Source organism: Leptidea sinapis, chromosome 21, assembly GCF_905404315.1.
Source record: "Leptidea sinapis chromosome 21, ilLepSina1.1, whole genome shotgun sequence".
Taxonomy (NCBI): domain Eukaryota; kingdom Metazoa; phylum Arthropoda; class Insecta; order Lepidoptera; family Pieridae; genus Leptidea; species Leptidea sinapis.
The window spans coordinates 13,242,072-13,265,000 of record NC_066285.1 but is presented as its reverse complement, the minus strand read 5'-3'; the positions used below and the strand labels follow the sequence as shown (position 1 = coordinate 13,265,000).

The window sequence follows — 22,929 nt, the reverse complement described above, 5'->3', positions numbered from 1 at the left end:
CACTCTGCTTTGTAACGTTTGCCACGTTGTCTTCTTTAAGCACACAGCGCTTATAATTTGGAGCGAATAGACACATTTATGTGGATGAACGCTCTATGGTGATTTTATATTATATGTTAAACTACATATTGTGGCTTTTGTGTACGAAATAGGCATAAGGTTTCCTGACATTTATTTAATCTTTATTGTACATATTAGTAGCGTCCGCGAACAAAGATCTAGAACGCTTGTTCTTCCAACTCACAATATAAATTATAAAAATGTTGAGAGGTGTCAAGGGACACCCGGATGGAACGAAGTTCCTTTCGATTAATTAGTAAAGGAATTGTAATAAAATTTTATGTATATTAATTTTAAATTTTATTTTTTAAATTAATTATTAATAAATTAAATGAAATTTTAATTTTAAATTATTAAATTATAATTATTTATATTATATATCATAAGAAAATTATTAATATTATTAATATTATATTATATAATATTTGTAATATTATTTTATAACATTTCTTATAATAATTAATATATATATTAATAATTAAATTTTTAATTTAATATAAAATAAATTAATAATATTATTATTAATATAATAATAAAAAATATTATTATTATTTAATATCCATTTATAACAGACAGACAGAGAAACATGCGCACGCCGCACAGCTTACAATAGCTTACTGTAGCAAAAAGTGTCGTGACAACTTTTCGTAAGAATTTTTTCCGTCTAGCCCCCTTTCACAACACGCAATAAGGAACTTCGTTCCAATATTTAGACTTTCTTTAAGGTTACCTGAGAGATATAGCTTTTTCTATTCCTCATTCGGCCATCATTTACAAAAACAATTATTCTTTGGCCGGCATCTACTGAGACAATACGTGGTGGAAGGAATTGTACAGTTGAGTGACGTCACGGGGCAATCAGTAAATAACAGAGTATGAATGTTAATGAAGTATAAATGAAAGCAATATAAACAACAATCAGCCCCCGGTCGCACAAACCAAATACATTTTTACGAATATATTTCGATGATGCTCTACAATGTATTCACCGCGGGTCGCGTATTGCAACATTTTAATTGTAATATGTGAATTCGAATCTCGCAGTCGAGTTTTAATTATCGGGAGTCGCGCGCGCCTGAATTACGCGACCGCTCACCATATTTATGGCCGCTCCGAACCGACGAATACCGATACACTTTTTAACGTAATGAGCGTTTGTTGTTGTGCGAGGGAGGAGACCGGAGGACGGAGGGCAGCGGGCGCCCGGTTGTTATGTGGCTGAGGTACTGTAGCTGTATATATGAAGGAGACTTCATTTACTAACTCGTTTTGGTACTCAATATAATTAGATAATTTCATTGATATACAAATGTGGCGGGCTTAACATTATTATTATTATTTAAATTTTCCACGTAATATTGGTATGGTGTTAATCTTTAAAATTAAAACTTCTTTAGTTGCGTTTAGGTAAACTTGGCTCGAGTAGACTAAGAGAGCGCGACCAGTGAGAGTAAATGCTCCAGAATAAAATGTACAATTATAAAATACATCATTATATGAATAAACACATATATAGATATATACATAATATATTATGAATTTATCTCGTATTATTATGATGACGATATGCTGAGGACCGATCGGGATGCTGAAGAATGCTTATTGTTAAGATAGTCTCAGTAAATATATCTGAAAGCCATTGAAACAAGCTAAAAGATCATGCATATATAATTAATATTATGTTTTATATTATTCTACACACACGACACAATGTTAAAAAACTGTTATATTTTAGAATAAATGAGTATTTTCAATGAAAACAATTGTTTTTATTTATTAGTGTTTATGGTTTTACAATCAACTTTATATGTTCTTTCTAAAACAAAACTAAAATTTACATGCTTCTATAGTAATAATTTGGGTATATTCATTCCGACAGACTAAGAAGAATCCCTTGACCGATCGACCTTGATGTGCGAGATCGTTTGTGATATAAAAAGTAACTAGGTATGCTATATTTGGACAGAATAACTACTGAATTATATTTAACAATAATTTTTCAAGTAAAATAAACATATTCCAAGATAAAAAAAAAAAAAAAAAACAGACAAAAGAGACTCCTACGTCATTATTAAATCTGAGTGGACGCTATTTCAAGTCGAATTTATATGAACAAAAACATATAAATCATACTGTTTATAATTATTCTAAAGTCTTGGAAATATAGTGTAGATGTATTATAAAATAGCAACTTACCAAATATTGGGTATAACTTCGAAATAAACTAAAAATTCTGCGCACAATCACGTCGGTGGCCGATAAGGACTGAAGTCCCCGCCCGACCCTTTTTCCGTTTACTTTTGTATGCCAACATCCCATTGTCTTTGTTCTTATTTGTACAGAATTTAACGGGCCTTTATTCTATTATAATTTTAAAGGGAAATAGCACTTTCTTGTAATAAAATAAAGTGAGAAATCAAATGAGGTCGTGTGGATTTTGTCGTTGGGCCATATGTATTGGTCCATCGCTCCTCGAATTGGTACATAATATGGACCCGTGAAAAATTATCTGTTGAAAGTTTCATTAATTTCCTGTTCAATTTCAAATATTTTTATTCAAAATAGGATGTGACATCACTTATTGAATGTCAAAAAAACTACCACCCATTCCAAAATGAATGCCTCAGGCCTGAGAAGAATGGGCGCAACAAACTCAGCGGACCTTTTTTTTTCATCAAAAAATATGTTAACTAATAATGTAAACTAAAAATATGTCTGTAATATGTTTATCTTATACACATACCTACCTAATATGGATTTATATTCATTCAAATTGAAATTGAACTTTAATTGACTAAATATATTGAGTAGACGTTAATTTTGATCGTTTGTAATATGATTTGTGTTGTGTTTGTTTTTGTGTCATGGATAAAAAATATAGTTGGAAGTCCTTTCTGCTATAGAAAAATATTTAAAAATATATACACTAAATTTATCTTTATTGTTTTGCAGATTAGCTTACACGATGACATCGAGGTTTAACTGTAATGTATCGTCCGACTGAAACAAGAAACAACCTTTAAATTCGGTCTAGTTCATCAATTTGATGATGATAGGAAATATCCTAGAATATTGGAAATATATGAAATTCAAAAAATCAAACAGGTGGAACACAATTTCACACACATCTAAAATGTACTCTTTAAGAAAGATTTTTTTGTAACTTGTCATAAATATGGAAAAGTATAGATAGGGATCAAATTTTATTAACTGTTTAACACCACCATTGCAACACGTGTTGAATGAAGGAATAAAAAGAAACTTATTAATCTCGCGAACTTATATAATGTTGATATCTGCACCCCTGAGCCCTGTTTACAACTGGATGATGATCGTTTGAGTAGCTGAGCCGTTCAAGTGTACAATACACTTTGTTTGTTGATTTGTCGATACAACATACATTACATATATTATACTATATGACATATCATAAGTTACAAGTATATCGCGAGCGGTGTCCCCGCAGACAGGCGCGGCACGTGCTCTCGACCTCTGCCGCTGCACGCCATCCAATATTCAGGCTAGCACACGTGCCTGTCGAGCTCGACTTAAATAAAAATGAGCGTCTCTTATCAAATTAGCTGGAGCCCTGAATACTTTCGTTTTTTTCTCCATTCGCGTCTGCCGCAGCCAAATTAACGGACACTAATTGGACTGTGGAAATACAGTGACGGTCGGAAAGTTGAAACAATATTTTTTTCTCTCCAGTGGGAAAACTGGCCTAAATATTTATTGTAAGCATTTTGCTGAACAGTGGCTTTACTTGTTATCATAAATAAATTTTACTATAAACCTTGTCGTTATTAGAGAGTAGTGTTAATACATATTCAATGTGAAGCTGTCCTTATACCAAAATAATTGTTACGTTATAAAATAATAACATTAAGTTTTAAATTAGTTATTAAAATGTGTTTTAAAATTCGAGTAATTTCAAATCGAAGTTGTATTTTGCAATTAAAACAAATATAAATCTAAAAGCATTCGGAAAAGACGGAATTGAGTCGTGCACGTATATTATGTTTTTGCCATGAAAAAACCCGGCGGTGATCACATCATTCAAATCATCTTTAATCAAATTTAATATTAAACCCAAGCTATAATTCTTTGAGTCCTAACTTGTTAATACGAACATATCACGACGTACCTGTACTCTTGCTTCCGTCAAGTCAATCTTCATCGCTATTTCTTCTCTCGTGTATATATCAGGGTAGTGCGTCTCCTGGAAGGCTCTCTCTAATTCTTTCAGCTGTGCTGACGTGAACGTCGTCCTGATGCGTCTCTGTTTTCTTTTTTCTGTTAATGAGCCCTCATGACCTCCGTATACTTTGTATGGCAGTCCCGCTGTAACCAAAATTAATCTTATTCATCAACTTTTGATTTGTTTATTTTAAGGTGAAGATTATTACTATCTTAGGTAAACCTACCGCTAGCAAAAATTACAAATTATTTAACTAAATGCTACGAAATATTATATTATATTATATTATAAAATATTTATAGTAGATGTAGAAATATCAAATGGTTGAAGTTCCCGTATTTAATAAACGCTTAAACTTCATGTATTAATCGAAGATGGACTTATTTCATGTTCACAGAATACCAAAATAGGAATGACCAGCAAGTTCTGTGTGACATTAGCAATAATTCACTGAAAGACACGAAGCAGGTTGTGTAAAAGCGGCCATTTTGACTTTTCTCTGAGGGGCGTTCTCACCCTGCTTTGGTAGATACCTACGGACTAGACAACGGTGGATACAACAAAGTAACTACTCTTTATTTGTTTTCGTGAGTACATTTGGATATATAGATACATTTAATTAAAACAAGACATAATACTTTACAATTATTTATATTTTTCGCGCCGTGGTCGTAATATATCATTTGATTAACTTGTAATATAAATCATAAGGTGATGAGGAGTAACACAGTAACTTGTATCATTTGATGTTTCGTGTTAAACTGTCACGTCAGTTTACTTGTCTGTAGTAGTTTCTCAACTTCGCCAGTAAGAACATAACCAATGAATTATTAAGTTTAATAAATTTTATCTTTCTGCATTTCTTTGTTATATAACCTATATGACACCTAGCCGCGACCGCATTGTTATAAAATAGGTCTTCACTTCTTTATATTAAATGAAATAAAAGATGTATATTTATAAATGAACATGGACAACATACTCTAAGAATAACGACAATAATATATCCATATTATAATATTGAAATATATAGAGGCATTGGACAATGAGTTAATAAAGGAAACTCATTTAATCATTTGATACTAAAAAAATATCATAGTCATGAAAATATTTACCAGTCACATAATATTATTTTTGTATTCAATTGCCAATTCACTATATTATTCTGTAGATTAAATAGATTATGGAACACTAGACCTTACTATTGATTCAGAAATTGTTTACTTTGCGTAAGTTTAAGAGAAAATGTAAAGATTGGTAAAACAATATCACTATTGTCACGTAAAGCTTAGTAGAAAAACCGTAACGGCGTTGTCGCTCGGCCCAGTATCGATCCCTTCCTTCGCCTCCGTAGCGTCGTAGCACGTCGTAGCGCACCGTGCCCTAGCTTGACGAAAATTGCAATCTTCACTACCGAACTGCCTTCAGTTCGAATTGAGCCAGAAAACAATTAATTAAACAATGATTACATCAAGTTAGATTAGTTCAATTGACGAGCTCGAGATAGATCAGAATTGTGGGTTTAATCAAGAATCGTTAGTGGCTTAAAATAGACAGGGCGTATCACTTATCATTACATGAACGTCTCGTTCGTCTTTTCTTCTCTTCAACAAAATGTGTTGCAGAAGATTTTCAATACTTGCATTGAAAGAGGTCGAAGTTAATGCGTTTAGGTTAATAGGTGCACTTACTTAAGAGTAATTATAATTCTTTGAAGTCAAAACTTGCTAAGGCGCGCAGAAGCATTTTGTGAAAAGAGTGTTGAGCTGTCACGCGGGGCTAATGCTTGTTCTGGTAAAGTTGGCTGTACTGGACTAAAGGACCTTGGTCAGTCAGAACGATTTATACACAATTATAACCATAAAACTTTATAAGTAAAGAACAACAAAAAATTGTTGTTTTTAGTATTACTAACCTCGCCCTGATACATTTTTACTGATGTTCATTGTACAGTGTAATTTTTTCTAAATATTTATAATTATTTATTAAACTTGTGCGACTCAAATTATGGAAGTGAAAAAACCGAACGCGTGAATGACTCACCCATCTATCCATAACAGTCTTACCCCATTTAATTATGATCATAATATCAATCAGCGCCCGCCTTTTAAATGACCTTTCTGAGTAACATTGTGAGTGTGAACGAATCAAGTGTCTCATGAACACGCGACTTCTCTAAATAGATGATTGCATTCGATGTCTCACAATACCTAACTGTCTGGTGCGACATTTACTAAACATTCATAGACTGCAGTCACCCACAAATATCATAATACAGTTATATTGTGATAGCGGGCACAAGGACCACAACCCGCCGGCGACAATTACCTCAAATGAACCGGAATTAATCGAGACTCGCTTCTTGGCCAGGCTGCGGTCTCATTTACATTATTAATAGAAGGTGCGGGCGGGGGCCAACGGGGTGGGGGGGCTATACCCCGCACTCTCCCCCCCCTCCACCTGCCGCACACAATTTTCAGAGCCTAATGAAGAGGATCTTCGCAATATTCCGTTCTTATGGAGTTTAATTAGAGTTGGCTGTTCAATGTTCATGGGTCACAATCGAGAATCATTACGTTTATCTTATTTTTTTTTATTTGTATATACTTTAATAAAACGACGTAAGCCAATTACAATATCAAAGTAAGAATAAATTACAAACTAGACATATTACACAAATAATAGTTAATAAATACAAAGTTTACTGTAAATAACTAGCAATTAATTAACATCCAAATACCGTTCATCCATTCCTCTCACAAAAACGCAAGCACTCTGTTAAAATCGTCTGCCATCCATCCGCAAATAAATCACAAGTAGGGTTGGCTTCGAGAAGAGCGTTGAGAGCAGAGAGAGACCTCGGTATAGGTGAGTTGGTGCGAGCCACAGTACGTTGTGTCGGACTCGAGAACAACCTATGCCTGCGCCTCGAACAGTAATTGTCCGGTACAAAGATTCTACATAGCTCAACATGCAAACTCGGCGCATCTATATCACCTCTGAGAACTCTGCACATAACTGTGAGCTGACGTCGTTTTCGCCTAACCTCGAGGGAGTTGGAGCCTAATGTAGCCAGAAGAAAATTTGTGGGATACATATAGGGGTAGTATCCATGCGTACGTTTGTAAAGGTACCTAAGAAAAGCTTTTTGCACCTTTTCGAGAAGGAGTACGTAAGTACTTTCATGCGGATTCCACACACACATAGCTGTTTCTAGCTTGCTGCGTACTAAAGCACCAAATAAAAGCTTTATGACTGGTTCAGATGTGAAATCCCCAGAATTCCTCAAAACAAAGCCTAAAATTCTATAGGATTCCTTGGCCAGAGTGGTAATATGATCATGGAAGGTTAACTTTCTTTTTTTTCTTTATGTGACACCCAGGTCTTTGATAGTTTCTGGTCGAGATATCGAATCACCACCAATTTTGTAATCAAACTCTATTGGGCACCACTTTCGACCGAAAGTCTTTTCTTCTCTTTCTTTATGTGACACCCAGGTCTTTGATAGTTTCTGGTCGAGATATCGAATCACCACCAATTTAGTAATCAAACTCTATTGGGCACCACTTTCGACCGAAAGTCATGGCATAGCATTTGGACGTATTAAATGCCATACGGTTCCTAAAGCTCCACTGGAACACAGCTTGCACATCATTTTGGAGTGCCATGCAATCTGAATCAGATTTGATTTCTTTGAAGAGTTTCAGGTCATCAGCATAAAGGAGACACCGAGAATTATCAAGCACATCTGGAAGATCATTTATCATTAAAAGAAACAGAAGAGGCCCCAGTATTGATCCCTGACTAACTCCAGATCACGTGTGGTAATGATTGGATTCGAACAGACCAAGCCGGACATATTGTTGACGGTCACGCAAGTAGTCTGCGATAAGTCGGAGAAGTCTCGGTGCAAAGCCAATAGCGCTAAGTTTTTGTAACAATGTCATTATTGACCCTGTCAAATGCTTTCTGGAAGTCAAAGTAGAGCACGTCAACCTGAGAACCACGATCTAGTTTGTCCGAGATAAAATCAACTAGTGACAACAAGTTAGTGTCTACAGATCTTTTCGGTCTAAAACCATGCTGTTCGCCACAAATGCATTTGTCCACTTGCGCGTATATGTAGTTGTGAATAATGCTTTCAAATACCTTTGCGGGCGAAGACAACACTGCAATAGGACGGTACTCTTCAACTTTCGATTTATCAGAGCTTTTTGGTATTGGGGTAACTCTCGACAACTTCCATTGGGACGGATATTCTCCCGATTCCAAGGCAAGATTGAAAATATGACAAAGAGGCATACAAAAGTTCTTTTTTGCCAGCTTTAGAACTGCAGGAGGAATACAATCTGGTCCTACGGAACTGCTCTGCTTCAACTGGTTGATTCCACCTATGACATCATCAGGTGTAATATGAAAGATGTTTACATAATTGCTGTCATACGTCCTATCGAAACCATAAGCTTCATCTGTATCGAGTACAGGTACATCTGGCAAAAATGTGCTTGAAAAAAAGTTGGCGAAAGCATCTGCAGCAACATCTGAAAAAGTTTGCCCCTCAAAAGTCAAACTAGGTTCAAATCCACCTTTAGTGCGAAGGCTTGAAACGTGACTCCAAAAACCGCGAGGGTTGGCTTTGATGTTAACTTCAATATACTTAATATAGTCGCAATAAGATGACTCTATTCGGGTTTTAAGATCTGCTCGAAGTTCTGAGAATCTTCTGTATATTTCTGGTGAGTTAGAACATTTCCATAATCTATGCAACTTCATCTTACACTTGATATCTCGGATAATATCACTCGTAAACCAAACGGGGTAACGTTTACTATGGCATGCTTTACGTCGTTTCCTAGGCATGCACTGGTCAAAGACCAAAAAACTCTCACAGTATGGGCCTGCAGAACTGTACGCCAAAAATTTGCCTCGATTAATGCAGAAAAAAGCTCATAATCGCATCGACCAAAATTTCAGTCCCTGCAAGGATTTATATTAGATGGCTCAAGAAAATCTGAACGGCGAAATGTGTCGAGCCTGACTTCAATCTCTAATGGTGGATGATACGCGTCGGGCAGAACTATACCTTCAGCAGTTATAACACGCACCCCTCCACACACATCGCTCTCTCGAACCAGAATTACATCAAGCATACCTCCAAACATATTTTTGATAATGTTGTTCTCAGACAGATTACAATATGATAAAAAATAACAATAATAATTATTAATATTTACGGATGCACTATTTAAATTGAGGTCACCTAATATTAGAATTGGTGCTTTTAGCACAGTAATTGTGTGCTCCACCTTACAAAACCACTCCATATAATCACAGTCTCTAGCACTTGGTTTAATGTATACAACACAAACGTAGAACCGATAACCATGCCGGGAAAAGGACGCCCAGAGATCTTCACTATTGTCGGTCTCCAGTTCATGGCATCTGCTCAATTTGACAGGGGAACGGGCAGCAAGCGCCAAACCACCACATGGCGTGTCTCTATCCCTGCGTAGAATACTCCAATTTACCTATAACCCTATAACCTATACTCCAATTTGCACATTCAAGCTCAGCAGTCTCCACAGAGCCATCAAGAAATGTTTCCGTAGCGGCTACAATATCACAATCATTCATTGCTAAATTATTCCGCCACATACGCAATTTCGTTTTCAGACCGCGGACGTTCTGGTAGAAGATTTTAACGGTTTTATGACGACTACGCTGAACGAAAGGGCTGTTTCTTGCCTCTAGTAACAGGAACCTTGGTAGCGTCATTGATTGTTGCCTTCTGGTGGGTAACCCAATCCTTAATTCTGGCGTTTATGGGCCAGGCTTCAGCTGAAAAGCATACCTCATAAGCTGCCACAGGTATACCAATCTTGTAGGACTTATAATCTCCTCTTGGGTTCAATTCCTGTATGATATCATAATAATGGTTTAAATTGGTTTTTATAGTTCACTGGTTAGTAAATAGTTTAAACTTTTTACAGTGCAAAAACAGTAAATAGTTTCTAGGAAAACAACGAAATATAATGAAATAGGTTGTAAGTTAGTGGCCAAAAATATTATAATATATGTATGAATCGGGATTGTTGTTTTTATTGTGTTGAAGGCTAAATGAAAAGTTTGTTATTTGCAATTACTATTAAGTAAGGCTTATAACTTGAAATCTATATATGTATATATATACATATATATATATAATAAACTATCGATTTGTACTGAAACATTGGAATTCTTTTTTTATTTAACACATTTATTTAATCAAAATAATTACCATGGTTATCTATACATTTCTGCCATCTATAAGGAAGGTCATTTATGCCATTGCGATAGAACTGTGCTGGTCTAAATTTAACAAACTGTGTGAAAGCATTTTGTAGAAAATTGTTCAAATCACTAAAAAATGGTGGTCCGATGAAGCAAGGTCTGGCGAATACGTAGTCGAATGGTTTCTGATTGCAGTTACTGTAGAGTTAAAACGGTTTCTCGTGCTGTATGACGGCTCGCGTTATCATGGAGCAATAATGGTGAATATCGATTTATGAGTTGTGGCTGTTTTACTGCTAGTTTTGCTATCATTGTTTGGAGTTCGGCACAGTAGACTTCTGCCATTATTGCTCGACCAAATTGGAGAAAACTATAGTGAATTTTTATTGGTAAGTTTTGCTTTAGGACACTGTTACGGCGTTTCACCTAGGGTCATCCATTGCATTTTTCGCTTACGGTTATAATAAGGAAACTACTTTTCATCGCATGTCACAATTTGAACCAATATTCCTTTATTTCTGTATCTATTCAACAAGGCAATACAAGTTTCAACACGCGTTTCTTTCTGCAGATCAGTGAAATCATAAGGCACCTATTTTTTTATCTTCTTTATTTGACTCAAATTAGTCAAAATCAACAATATAAGGTAACGTTAAACCATGCCACTAATTCCTGGGTAGTCTGCATCGGATCGGCATCCACCTTCTCTTTCAATTCCTTGTTATTCACCTATGTGGGTGGTCTTTCACGTGGTTCGTTCTTCAAATCAAAGTTTCTATCACGAAACCGTTTAAGCCAAAATCGCACGATGCGTTCATTATCAGACCTCTCTCCAAGCGCAACATTGATATTGCGAGCTGTTTCCGCCGTGTTAGTTCCGCGTTGTAACTCGTGTTCAAAAGTCACTCATATTTCAGATGTATCCATTTTTCTTGACTAAAAAAAACAACTGAAAGTCGATAATCGAATGTTCCAAATTTTTTAAAAGAAAAAATACAAAGTACCATATGAAAAAAGTTTCACTCTAAAATCTCAAACTATGAAGGTTCTATGTCAATTCGAAGTACCTTTTACAATAAAACCGCAATTTCATACTTTAACCCGTATTATAACTTTTACTGTATATTTACGATACAAGATACTTAATCAGCTGTTATATATCTATCTATCTCACTCATTTAATATATGATTGAGAAGCTGTGCACGTGGCGCTCAATTATCACCGAAGATCAATTAATTATTCGCAGCTGATATCAACCGTGAGTTAAGCTACCTCTAAATTGGATTACACAGCCTCCGTTAATTATATCAAGCTCGAATAACCAACTTGTTAATGCGTTCATATGCGTTAAGTGAATAGTTATTATTAGTGTCTATTTTATGAGTAATAAGGCACATATTTACAAAAAAAACATATGTGTTGTATATAATTACTACAATGGACGAATAACAATCTGAAAATTCCTTCACATAGTTAGTTTATATTTTACTTTTAAATAAATGTTTGAAGTTTTCAGTTCGATGAGCAATATCATACCTGTTTTTATTAGATGAACTACATGGCCATTTTCATTTTTTTAGTTAGGTAATTTAACTTTTAAATAAAATATTAAATTTGAATATGTAAGTGTTGAGTGACAGAAGGTGGGGAAGTAAGTCTGGCAAATGTAAGTCTGTAATATCCGACCACCTGCGACCACCTGCACCTCTCTACAAATCAGGTGCAATTTGATTATGAAGAGTAGGTTGGTAACTATATGTTTATAATTGATGAATAATTAAAGAACGTATAAGCGTATATACATATAGTAAGTGACATCCAAATTAAGCATAACATAAAATCAGATCTGAGTCCACATTGTATTAAGTTAACAATCTGCTAGAACATCATATAGCCCAGGAGGTCGCGGGCTCATTTTTCCCGCGTCGTGTACGAAGTTTCCCGACATTCATAATGTAAGCGTTGTCTGCGCGTCATCGCCATACGGCGTCCGGAGCCGCGGGAAGGGTTTAGATTAATGTCCGCTCCAAACACCCTCGCCAATATGAGAAATACCAACGACGACAATGACGGTGTGAAGTATGAGTTTAATACGCCGCTTAAAATGATATTAACACGTGATAATTCAAAGTTATATCAATCATATTCAGCGGTGGACATATTATAAGAAACACTTTCTTAAACATACAAGATACTTTATTTTCATTTTTTCGATTGGGACAAAAGCTTCGTAGAGTTCGTTTTGACTTGAGTTACGTTTGTTTAAGATTTTTAACGACATGGGTACTACAGATTTTCAATAGGTTTTTAATCCGGTTTGTGAAAACAAAAATGGATGAACTAAATGGTAAATAAAGTCATTAAGAATCAAGAATCGTAAACAATAACAATGAATCGAAACAAAATGTAAATATCTATAATATTAGTTATTATCTGAGGTTTATGATGATACTGAACAAATAATATGCGAGATGAATGAAGGTTACAGTATTTTAGAGCCGAATACCAAAAGAAACCAAATCTTAATTAAGATCAAGATTAATAATCAGAAAGGTTATAATATTTAAAAGTACATAATGTTTGCGGCTCGTATATATTATTATTAGGTAAATGGTGAGGTTGTAACTTTTACTAGTTATATAAAGGCACTCACACGATACACTCGTAAAAGCCTGCGAGTAATGTAAAAGATCAATTTGTTTTATATTTGCAAATAAACATGTGAGTGAATTTGCGTAATGGTATCAATAAAATATTAACACCTACAGAATAAAAGAAATGAATGCTTAAGTTATAAATAAAATAATCTTATGCTAAGAATTACTGTTACTGGCTATCATTCCAGAGTATACAACTGTTGTATGACGTGCGGTGTTCAGTAACCAATGTGGACTCATCAGACGAGACACACGAGCAGCTGATGATGATTTAATAATATTATAACATAACTGTGGGAGGAGGTGCCCAAATTATTTACAGTTAACCAGTGGGAGGCTCCTTTGCACAGGAAGCCGGCTAGATTATGGGTGCCTATTTATGGCAAGAAGCAGTAATGTGTAAACATTACTGTGTTTCGGTCTGAAGGGCGCCGTAGCTAGTGAAAAAACTGGGCAAATGATACTTAACATCTTATGTCCCAAGGTGACGAGCGCAATTGTAGAGCCGCTCTGAATTTTTGGGTTTTTCAAGAATCCTGAGCGGCACTGCATTGTAATGGGTAGGGCGTATCAATTACCATCAGCTGAACGTCCTGCTCATCTCGTCCCTTTTTTTCATAAAAAAAGTTACATTTATAACTCTATATGGATATATTTTAAAAACCTAGTATATAATTCCTATATATAGTAGAATTCCTGCCAATATCAAAAACCTAAAGCGGGGTGATGGGAGGGCGACCATTCCAAGATCTTTATGTTAGTGATGACGTCAAAACGTACATAATAATGAATATATATTTATGTATGTACAATATATATTATATACTGAGAATCGAAAAGCAATCAGAATAAGAAATTTCCCTGATAGAGTTAGATCCCTGAGGGAATGATAAAGATAAATCGTATGAAACGAACGTGAAACATGTCGTTTTGTCCTTTCTGCCCAAAATACTATTTCTCAATATCGATAGGTTAGGTTTCTTTTTGACGTCATCTAAAACGTCGGCTCTGCTTCAGAAGGGCCAAAATTTCTCATTTTCCACTTTTTTCTAATGTGAGGAAGAAAATAGTACATAATACTATATTAAAATGGATATATACCAAAATATACACAGTCGTAATTTAGTTTTTTATAAATAATAATTAAACAAGTGAATTGAACACCCATATTAATTGAGAAAGTCCGCAGTACTTTAGTAAAATAAAAAAAAAAATTGATCAATCTCTCTACCACATACACCTATCTACACACGGACGTCCAGAAAAGATTTTTTTTTTTTTTTTTTTAAATAATAAGTATTTACATCACAGATTATTTGACTTGTATCAAGTGCACTCCTACCTCCTACCAACTTGTAAGTCTGATATAAAAAAAACAATTTCAGTTTCGAGAAAACTGCTATTTTAGACATGTTGAGAGTAAAACACTACCTTATCGTAATTGATATCACAACCAAAAGTAAGATATTCGTTGTGTGTGCTTTACTTTATAAATGAGAATATATATATAGACATTGTTATTCTGCTAGGGAGCCCTACTACAAGAAACATGTAAGTACAACTCGTCTACAAAAGTACAAATCAATAGTTAGAATAGAATTTTCTCTTGAAAGAATCTCTAGAATAACATAACATTGTAGAAGTTACGATCGTAGCGTCGCACTTCAACTGTAAGATATTGCCTTTTTTATGGCCCACTCAACTGTAGTATAGTTCGCTGGGACGAACAGATCACATGATCCGATAAGATATTGCTCTCTATACAAATATAAATTGAATTAACCCGTCCACTTACATACCAACGTACCGGGGACACATAACAGAGATGTCTGCATTGCTTTTGAAAACCGTTTTACATATTTTCTCCTCCTCGTTTTAAATCAAGTTACATCTCTTTATATGCAAACATGTCCTCGCTTCAAAATATATAATATATTTAATATAGGTATTTATTTGTATTATTTAGTTATGTATATTAGTAAGGTCCATATTTTTAATAAACCGTGAAACTTTGATAAATATTGTAGCGTTTCATAAAAGATAAAGATATAATATAATATATCTTTGGCAATATATAATATTTGTTATCTTCTGAATCTACTACTTTTTTGAGTTATAACTGTTATTTATTTTAAAACGTACTTGCATTATTACAAAGACGAAAAAAACAGTAAAAATATAACATACAAACATTGAACCTAATCTCGATGTTCGAAATTCGCGCCAAAATTTATGAAGGTGTAACAATTAATACACCAACTTGTAATTAATTTCTGTATGATTAACGAGAATCATCCCGGTTTACTCCAGATTACATGAACGCCCGAATTGAAATATTATGTTTAGTGGGTGCAGTCTGGGGAGGGTCCTTATCCTGGCAGAGGAGTCCTGCTTCTCTGTCCTCCCCTCAAGATTCTCGCGGACGCCGGCGCCAATTAGGGGCGCAATCGCTCACTCAGCTAGAACTGGGAGCCTCCCCCCGCCCAGACGAGCCCGCTCTGTGTCGGGACTGTCGCCGGTCGCCGGCCGCACACGGGATGGGGACACAGAACACGCTCAGGACGCCTGCTTCAACGTGAACACTGTACTGTGCTATCAAACTTGTTACTAACTTACATTCTTCTCCGTTATCCGAGCTTCCAAGCACAAATGAAATGTTTCTTAATTCTATCTTTGACCCAATTCTGAGAACCATCTAATAGACCAGTCCGTAACATGTTGACATATTAAAGCGTCCCTCTCGCCGTGCTCAGTCATTACTCACAGCCTAAAATATAATAGCTATTTCTTTTACTAAATTATATAAAATAAATTATATAAGTATACTAGCTGACCCGACACACGTTGATTGTGCTTATTATATAAAATACTGTTTTTTATGAATTATTCAATAATATTTAATTATAATATTCAAGAATTATTTCGTAAAATATAATCCCTCTCTTATAAAGAAATTGTTTCGCAACAGAACTGTCAAACCGTGAGTCAATAAAATCGTTCATAGAAAATATTTCCACACAAAACAAATATTGAAAATAAAAATAATTATGGGTCCCAAATCGAAATAAAAACTTATCTCATCTCTCAAGGTGAACTAAACTGTACTCCATGAAGTAATCCCCATTAAAATCCGTTCATTCGTTTAGGAGTTCACTGGGAACAAACATCAGGACACTGGATTTAGCTATAGCCTGAACCCAAAAATATTTTAATATGCTTTCTTATAGAAAAATATAATAAACACAAAATAACGAGATTTACCACAAAACTTAATATTATCGTTGCAAATATCATGGTTATTGTACGCCTCATAAAGGAAACGTTAAGGTTGTGTTCTACTCTCGACATGTCTTAAATAGCAGTTTTCTCGAAACTGAAACTGATTTTTAACCGACTCCAAAAAAGGAGGAGGTTCTCATTTCGTCGGTATGTCCTTTTTTTATGTTTGTTACCTCAAAACTTTCGACTGGGTGAACCGATTTTGATAATTTCCGTGTGTTCCCATTGTAATTTGGTCCAGATCTGACAATGGCATCCATGATAAAACCATAAAAGTCTTAAATTTGCTATACATACGTATAGCAAAGTGGATGATAAATTTACGAATAAATCAATATCGCGCCAACCCATTTCGATGATTCTTTTTTTATTGGAAAGGATATACTTCAAAGATAGTTTGTTTAGGATTACGGAATCCATGACAAAGTAACGGAACTCTTCAAATTAACGATACTCGGCCGGATCTTTTTTATGCTATCCGGATTTTTAAGTCATCTACCATAACATAGTTACGGTCAAGTAATTGTCGTAGTCGAATATGATGATGAATGGGACTCCTTAACGACTTACAGTAAGGGTGCGATCTGTGGCAGAATTTCTGTCTGCAATCAATTTGCAAAACACTTACGTTCATTACTGCATTGAAAAATTAAATTAAATACCACACACATATTTAGACAAATTGTTTGTTAGTGTACTTCAAATTCACTTAAAATCATAAAATAAAAAAAAACAATAGATATAATGTGCACTAAAATTTTTATTCAATCTAATTAATTAATCTAATTCTAGTTACGATTATTGTAATTTTTGGAGTCGGTGTAATACACGATAGGTTTGTAACTACATACATAGTTATAGGTGAGATGTGCTTGAGTCGTGAGGAGGCGAGATGCGAGAGCGGGTCGCGGCTGAAGGACTCCGATTCCAAAAATAACAATAATCGTAATTGGAATTAGATTAATTAATTAGATTGTATAAAAAAACGCAATTATTTTTATACTTTTTAGTGCACATAATACCTATTGGTTTGGAATATGGTTTTTGAAGTCGGTTGTTTTTTTGTTAATTTTTTTTTAATCGGACTTTCAAGTTGGTAGGAGTGCACTTACATCAAGTCAAATAATCTGTCATGTAAATAAAATATATTTCAATAACAATTATTATGTTTAACATAGTTATTAATAACATTAAAAATAATCTTCTGGACGTCCGTGTGTAGATAGGTGTATGTGGTAAAGGCATAAAAGGCATTTATTTTCTTAAAATTGATTCCTTTAGAATTCTTTTTGATGTCATTTCTTATACTACTAGATACTACTACAGAGAAATTGGTCGAAAAAAACTTTGTTATACTAAAGTATACACACTGCGGACTTTCTCAATATATTAATTGAGCGCTCAATTAACTGTCGTCTAATTATTATTTATAAAAAAACAAAGATAAAACTAGATATCGATTACAATTGTTACATTATTGTTGACAAACTTCACAATTATACTGACTGATGATGGACTTTGCAATTTTATATATAGTTTTTGTTATGACACTGTTCTTGTCACTTGGATCTCCTTAAGTCTATTCAAATTTTTAATTTTAAATACCACCCACTTGGACGGTAGTGACACCATCCTATGTCTTCAGGAAATACAAGAGCTTTGGAACGTGACAACGAGTACATCTACGTACTTGTGTACACTTTTGCAAATAATCAATTCTGAAAATAATGTATTTTTCAAACTATTTCAATCTTGAGTACCTTATGAAATTTTATTCAAAAACCAATTATGAGAATAATTATTTACTTTGGTTATTTTTGGAGACGAGATGTTAATGTTTGGATGACATTTTAAATTAATTTGAAATAAAATAATATTGTTGATAATTTAATGTTTCTCTTTGTGATTTAGGTACATACAGAACCTGCTGATAAAGACCCTTTAACTATTAATTACTATCTATACACGATGATAAGATTATAAATATTGATGATAAATTAAAAAGTCTAGTTTTTTTTTAGGAACAGGAGGACTAGCAAGCGTACTGGTTATATCAGATAACCTAAGTTAAGTGATCACCGCCGCACACATTCACCTGGAACACCAAAAGAATCACAGGAGCGTTACCGGCCTTTAAAAATATTATTAAAAGAGAACTTTATTATAGTAATGCTTTAATAATACCTGCACTCTGCAAGTGTCTCCTAAAGATAATAACGTTTTAAATATCTTATTATAATTCGTTAGTCGGAACTGATAATTGCGTAACTTATCAACACAGGTCACGAAATCTCGTGTTAAATAATAAATAATACAAATTTAACTTTTACACAAAAACCTAATGTGAAAAATACAATTACAATTTTGTTTTAATTCGATTCGTTTGTTTTAATAATGTTTTATTCCTTTAAAAATTACTGTATTTAAATATAACAATCTCTCTCTCAATCTCAAAATAAATCTGTAACAATCGCGATTATTTATGAAAACAGTAATTGGAGATATATATTGTTTACTTTTTGTCAACATTACAATTTGTCACATTATATTTATTCATCACTTGGGTATTGACATACACTTGTCCTTGTAATATCCTAACCGTACATTCCATGTTATATCTTCGAAATATGGTTATTTGTGAAAAGAAATTTACACTATAATACAAAAAAAAAATGAAAATAATACTCGTCGATTTCCCGAAAGACATAAAAATTAGTTAAGCTTTCCGCAATAAGATGGTATGCATACCTCGAGTCCTAATGTTATGTCTATAATAATATATAATAATTTGCCAGACAACATTCGAAACGTATACAACGAAAATGAATTTAACAAAATATTTATAAAAAAATATTACAAAAGTGCTAATAAGCTATAAATGATTTTCTTAATGACTCAAATAAAAATACGGTCTGGTGTTCAGACCAAATTGCGACACCTAAACTGGGTATCCATAATACTACCTTGTATTATTATTATAGTATTTACTCCAAATGTTATATTTATGGAATTACGATAAATTGAAATAATCCACTTGTGAACAGTAAGTGTTGCTCTTTATCCGAAATCAAAAACTACTCATGTATATATGCTGAAAAATCCATCGACTTTATCCATTGTTCATTTTCATTATAGATTTCATTAGATGACTAGGTATTCTCGCTCAACAATCCAAGTTTGATTTATGTAAACCAAAAACAGTTACTGCCAGATATCGTCACTGAAGTATTAATTAATAATAATGAAATAATAAATAAAAATTGAGCTTAAGATTAAAGGACAAATAAGTTATTTTTATGAGAGATCTAATTTATTTGCTGTTCAAAACCACATAATAATTACAAATACCGTCAATAATACCTAAGTTTAACTTAGTTTCTGTACTCGTTCCTGATCTTGTCATACAGACATAAATATGTTTATAATTATTTTAAAGTAAACATTAACGATTCATGACATTATATGGTTGCTAACACTGACACTTTAGCTATAACCGTGACCATTTCCTTCTTAATAATGTGGACTGCGCGCTATTTATATTGGAATAAATAAAAAGTAGGATGGATTAAGAGGTGTTCACAAATCCTAAATTAGACTTTATTTAGCAGAAATTCATAATTATAATATAAATGTTATGAGTTATCTCGAGTGTTAATTAACTTGTTTCGCCTCTACATAAAGAGAAACTCCTTTGTATTATCATAAACATAAAATACAAATAATTTATTTTTCTCCAAATTGTTAAGACATACTTTTATATATTACAAAGCAGTCCTAAAACCAACAACCAGCTCGGGCCAGCTGATGGGGATCTAAAGAAACTTCAATCGTGGTGATCAATATGATGGACTTTCTTTTATCTGGTGTTAAGTGATCACCGCCGCTAACAAACTCATGCAACAGAGGAATCATAGGAGCGATGCCGGCGAAGCTCCGCGACGCATGTGATTCTAGTTCATTCCCAGATATTGATCAACACCTTCCCGTCTACATAAACAACAGGTCTTAAAGCTTCTTCTTTGTGACCTCCATAATTTTTGTCTTGGAGATTGAAAGTAAAAAACTACCACCCATTCTAAAAAGCATGAAAACCTGAGAAGAATGGGCGCAACAAACTCAGCGTGTTTTTTTTCCATCGAAAAAAATATGTTAACAAAGCAACATTCTACAATTAAACTTATTATTTAACAGCCTGAAGGCGGTCGCTTCATTCCCAATATGTGGTATCATTAAGAAAGTCGTTTGTCATAGTAAACCTGTACCACGCAAACGTTTTTTAACAATTCTTTTGAATAACGTAATACTTTTGTTTTGAACATTTTCTGGGATCTTGTTCTAAAAGCATATACATCGTCCCACAAAAGACTTACTAACTCGACTTAGCCGAGTAGTAAGTTTATGTCGGTTTCTGGTGTTAACATTATGGTTATGACAGTTTCTAGTAAATACACTTATGTGGCACATTTATAGGCATAAACAGACATTACATTATCAAGAATATATTGAGAAGCAACAGTCAAGATGTTTTATATCTAAGATATCATATTTAAAATTGGTGACGATACGCCCGTTAACCATGACGCCACAGTGGTGAGAGTTTACGCACTACATGGACAGCCGCTCTTTGGTTCCAGTACTAGTTCTGGATGATACGTACTTTGCAGCTAACCCTATGTTATTCAAGGCTGTTATACGCAAGACGATGGTGCAGCACTTAATCAAAGTTTCTGCTTATCTTTTCATGGTTGAACAACAACCCAAAATAACAAATTAAGCCTCTCTTGTTTCTACTCCAGCTCTAAATCCATATTGACAGCCCGCAGACCTGGTGGAAGTAATCTTTACTTACCTCCTTACTTAGTTTACCTTACCTCCTCTGTATTACATCTCTTTCTCTCTCTCATTTTTAAAGTAATCCCTACGACACATTACTCTACCATCCATTACTACTACTACTAGTGATGACTTCTGTTACAACAAGCAGTAACAATCATATGGCACGTGTTTAAAATTATGTAGGTATTTTAAAATATTATCTCAATTTTGTTAATGTTAAGAAATTCTGAATAAATTATCTTTTATTCAATTACACACGAAGCAGTTTTTAACATGTTAATAAGTAGAGTAAACGTCACAAGGTTATGAATGTAGAATGTATGTAGCTCAATGATCAATTGATGATGTGGACCAACAGCCCATGTACAATGTCTTGAATAGTAATTATTAATTAATTAATTGAATAATAATTAAGGTATTAGGGGCAACGAATCACCTTTTACAAATGTAAGGCAGTGTTTCTACCACGTTGTGGACTCATTTTTGTCTCTCTCCAGTAGTCGTAGGCAAAATAAGACTATAGATCGTGAATAATACTTTCTTAAAAGGTTTAGAAAGGAAGACGTTGGAATACAAACTTTATTTGACACAATAACTATTACTGCCAACACGTAATTTTTTAAGTTTCAAATTTTAACAAAATATAATAAAGTATTATCAACTTCATGCAACAACGTTTTCTATAAAACATGCTTGCACTCGGACTTGGAATGGATATAATTCAATTGCAACTTACGTTGAAGATTCATAGCTGGCGGGAATATGTGGTGGTTTCTCATTGTGGCGTCCTGCGGCCTCGCGCATTGAGGAGGAGGTGGCTGGTACCGCATGCCCTGGTAGCGGTAGGCTGCCTGCGACATCTGGCCGCAGGAGGCCAGGTCGCCCCAAGACAGTTCCGTGCCACTCGAGCCCAAACACGCACCATCGAAGCCTCCACCGGCACCGCTGAGATACCCGTACTCCATGATTTTTATAATAGTCCGAAGTAACGCGAGAAGAGAAGAAGCGCCGCGCGGGGCGCGTGTCTTTGCGAAAGCCGCGAGAGCTCACAGCCGCATAATTGGATGAGCGAGTATATTGAATTATACCGATTACAGATGCTATCGAAGCTCAAGGATAGTTTTTGCCGCCGAGGTCCGCGCGCTCGCCCCACTCGAAATCGAATGATAAGCCTAATTCAATAAGGGTGAGTGTCGAGGAGGGGGCGGGGCGCTCACCCCCGGCCGGACCAATGGGTGCGCGAGCTGAGCCGCCACCGGCCTCCCATTGGCTGAGAGCTTCCGGGCGCCCCCCGGGCCGCGCACCCCGCGTATACCCCCCGGGGGTGCTTGTCAGGACACTCGTCTACTTTTCTTTTCGCCAACAGTTCCTTTGTCATTGAGCAAAATAAAAAAGTTGTAATTAACGATCCAGGTACGTGGCTAATTAATGACCATACACATTTAATTAAAATTACCAACCGATATATTTAAAAAGTGTTTTATTTAAATGTGTAACACATGTGTAGGTATATTGATACAGTCTCGTCCAGGTAGACAGGAAGGTACCAGTTATCTACGTCTTATTACTTTTCATTAATTGTTAATGTTTTGTGTTGTACCTGATTAACAATTTCATACCTCCAGTTG

General features: G+C 34.6%; 1 protein-coding gene across 1 annotated transcript in view; it reads right to left on the bottom strand.

The window, feature by feature from the left end:
* LOC126970564 (paired mesoderm homeobox protein 2B-like) overlaps positions 1 to 22,420 on the bottom strand; it is a 57,043-nt gene extending 34,623 nt beyond the window's left edge. The window contains exons 1-2 of the mRNA XM_050816541.1: positions 22,038 to 22,420; positions 4,205 to 4,401 (exon numbers count right to left, since the gene is read on the bottom strand). Coding sequence (XP_050672498.1) covers positions 4,205 to 4,401; positions 22,038 to 22,266 — 426 coding nt within the window. The 5' untranslated portion in view covers positions 22,267 to 22,420. The remainder of the gene's footprint in view (positions 1 to 4,204; positions 4,402 to 22,037) is intronic.
* Between the last annotated feature and the right edge of the window lie 509 nt (positions 22,421 to 22,929).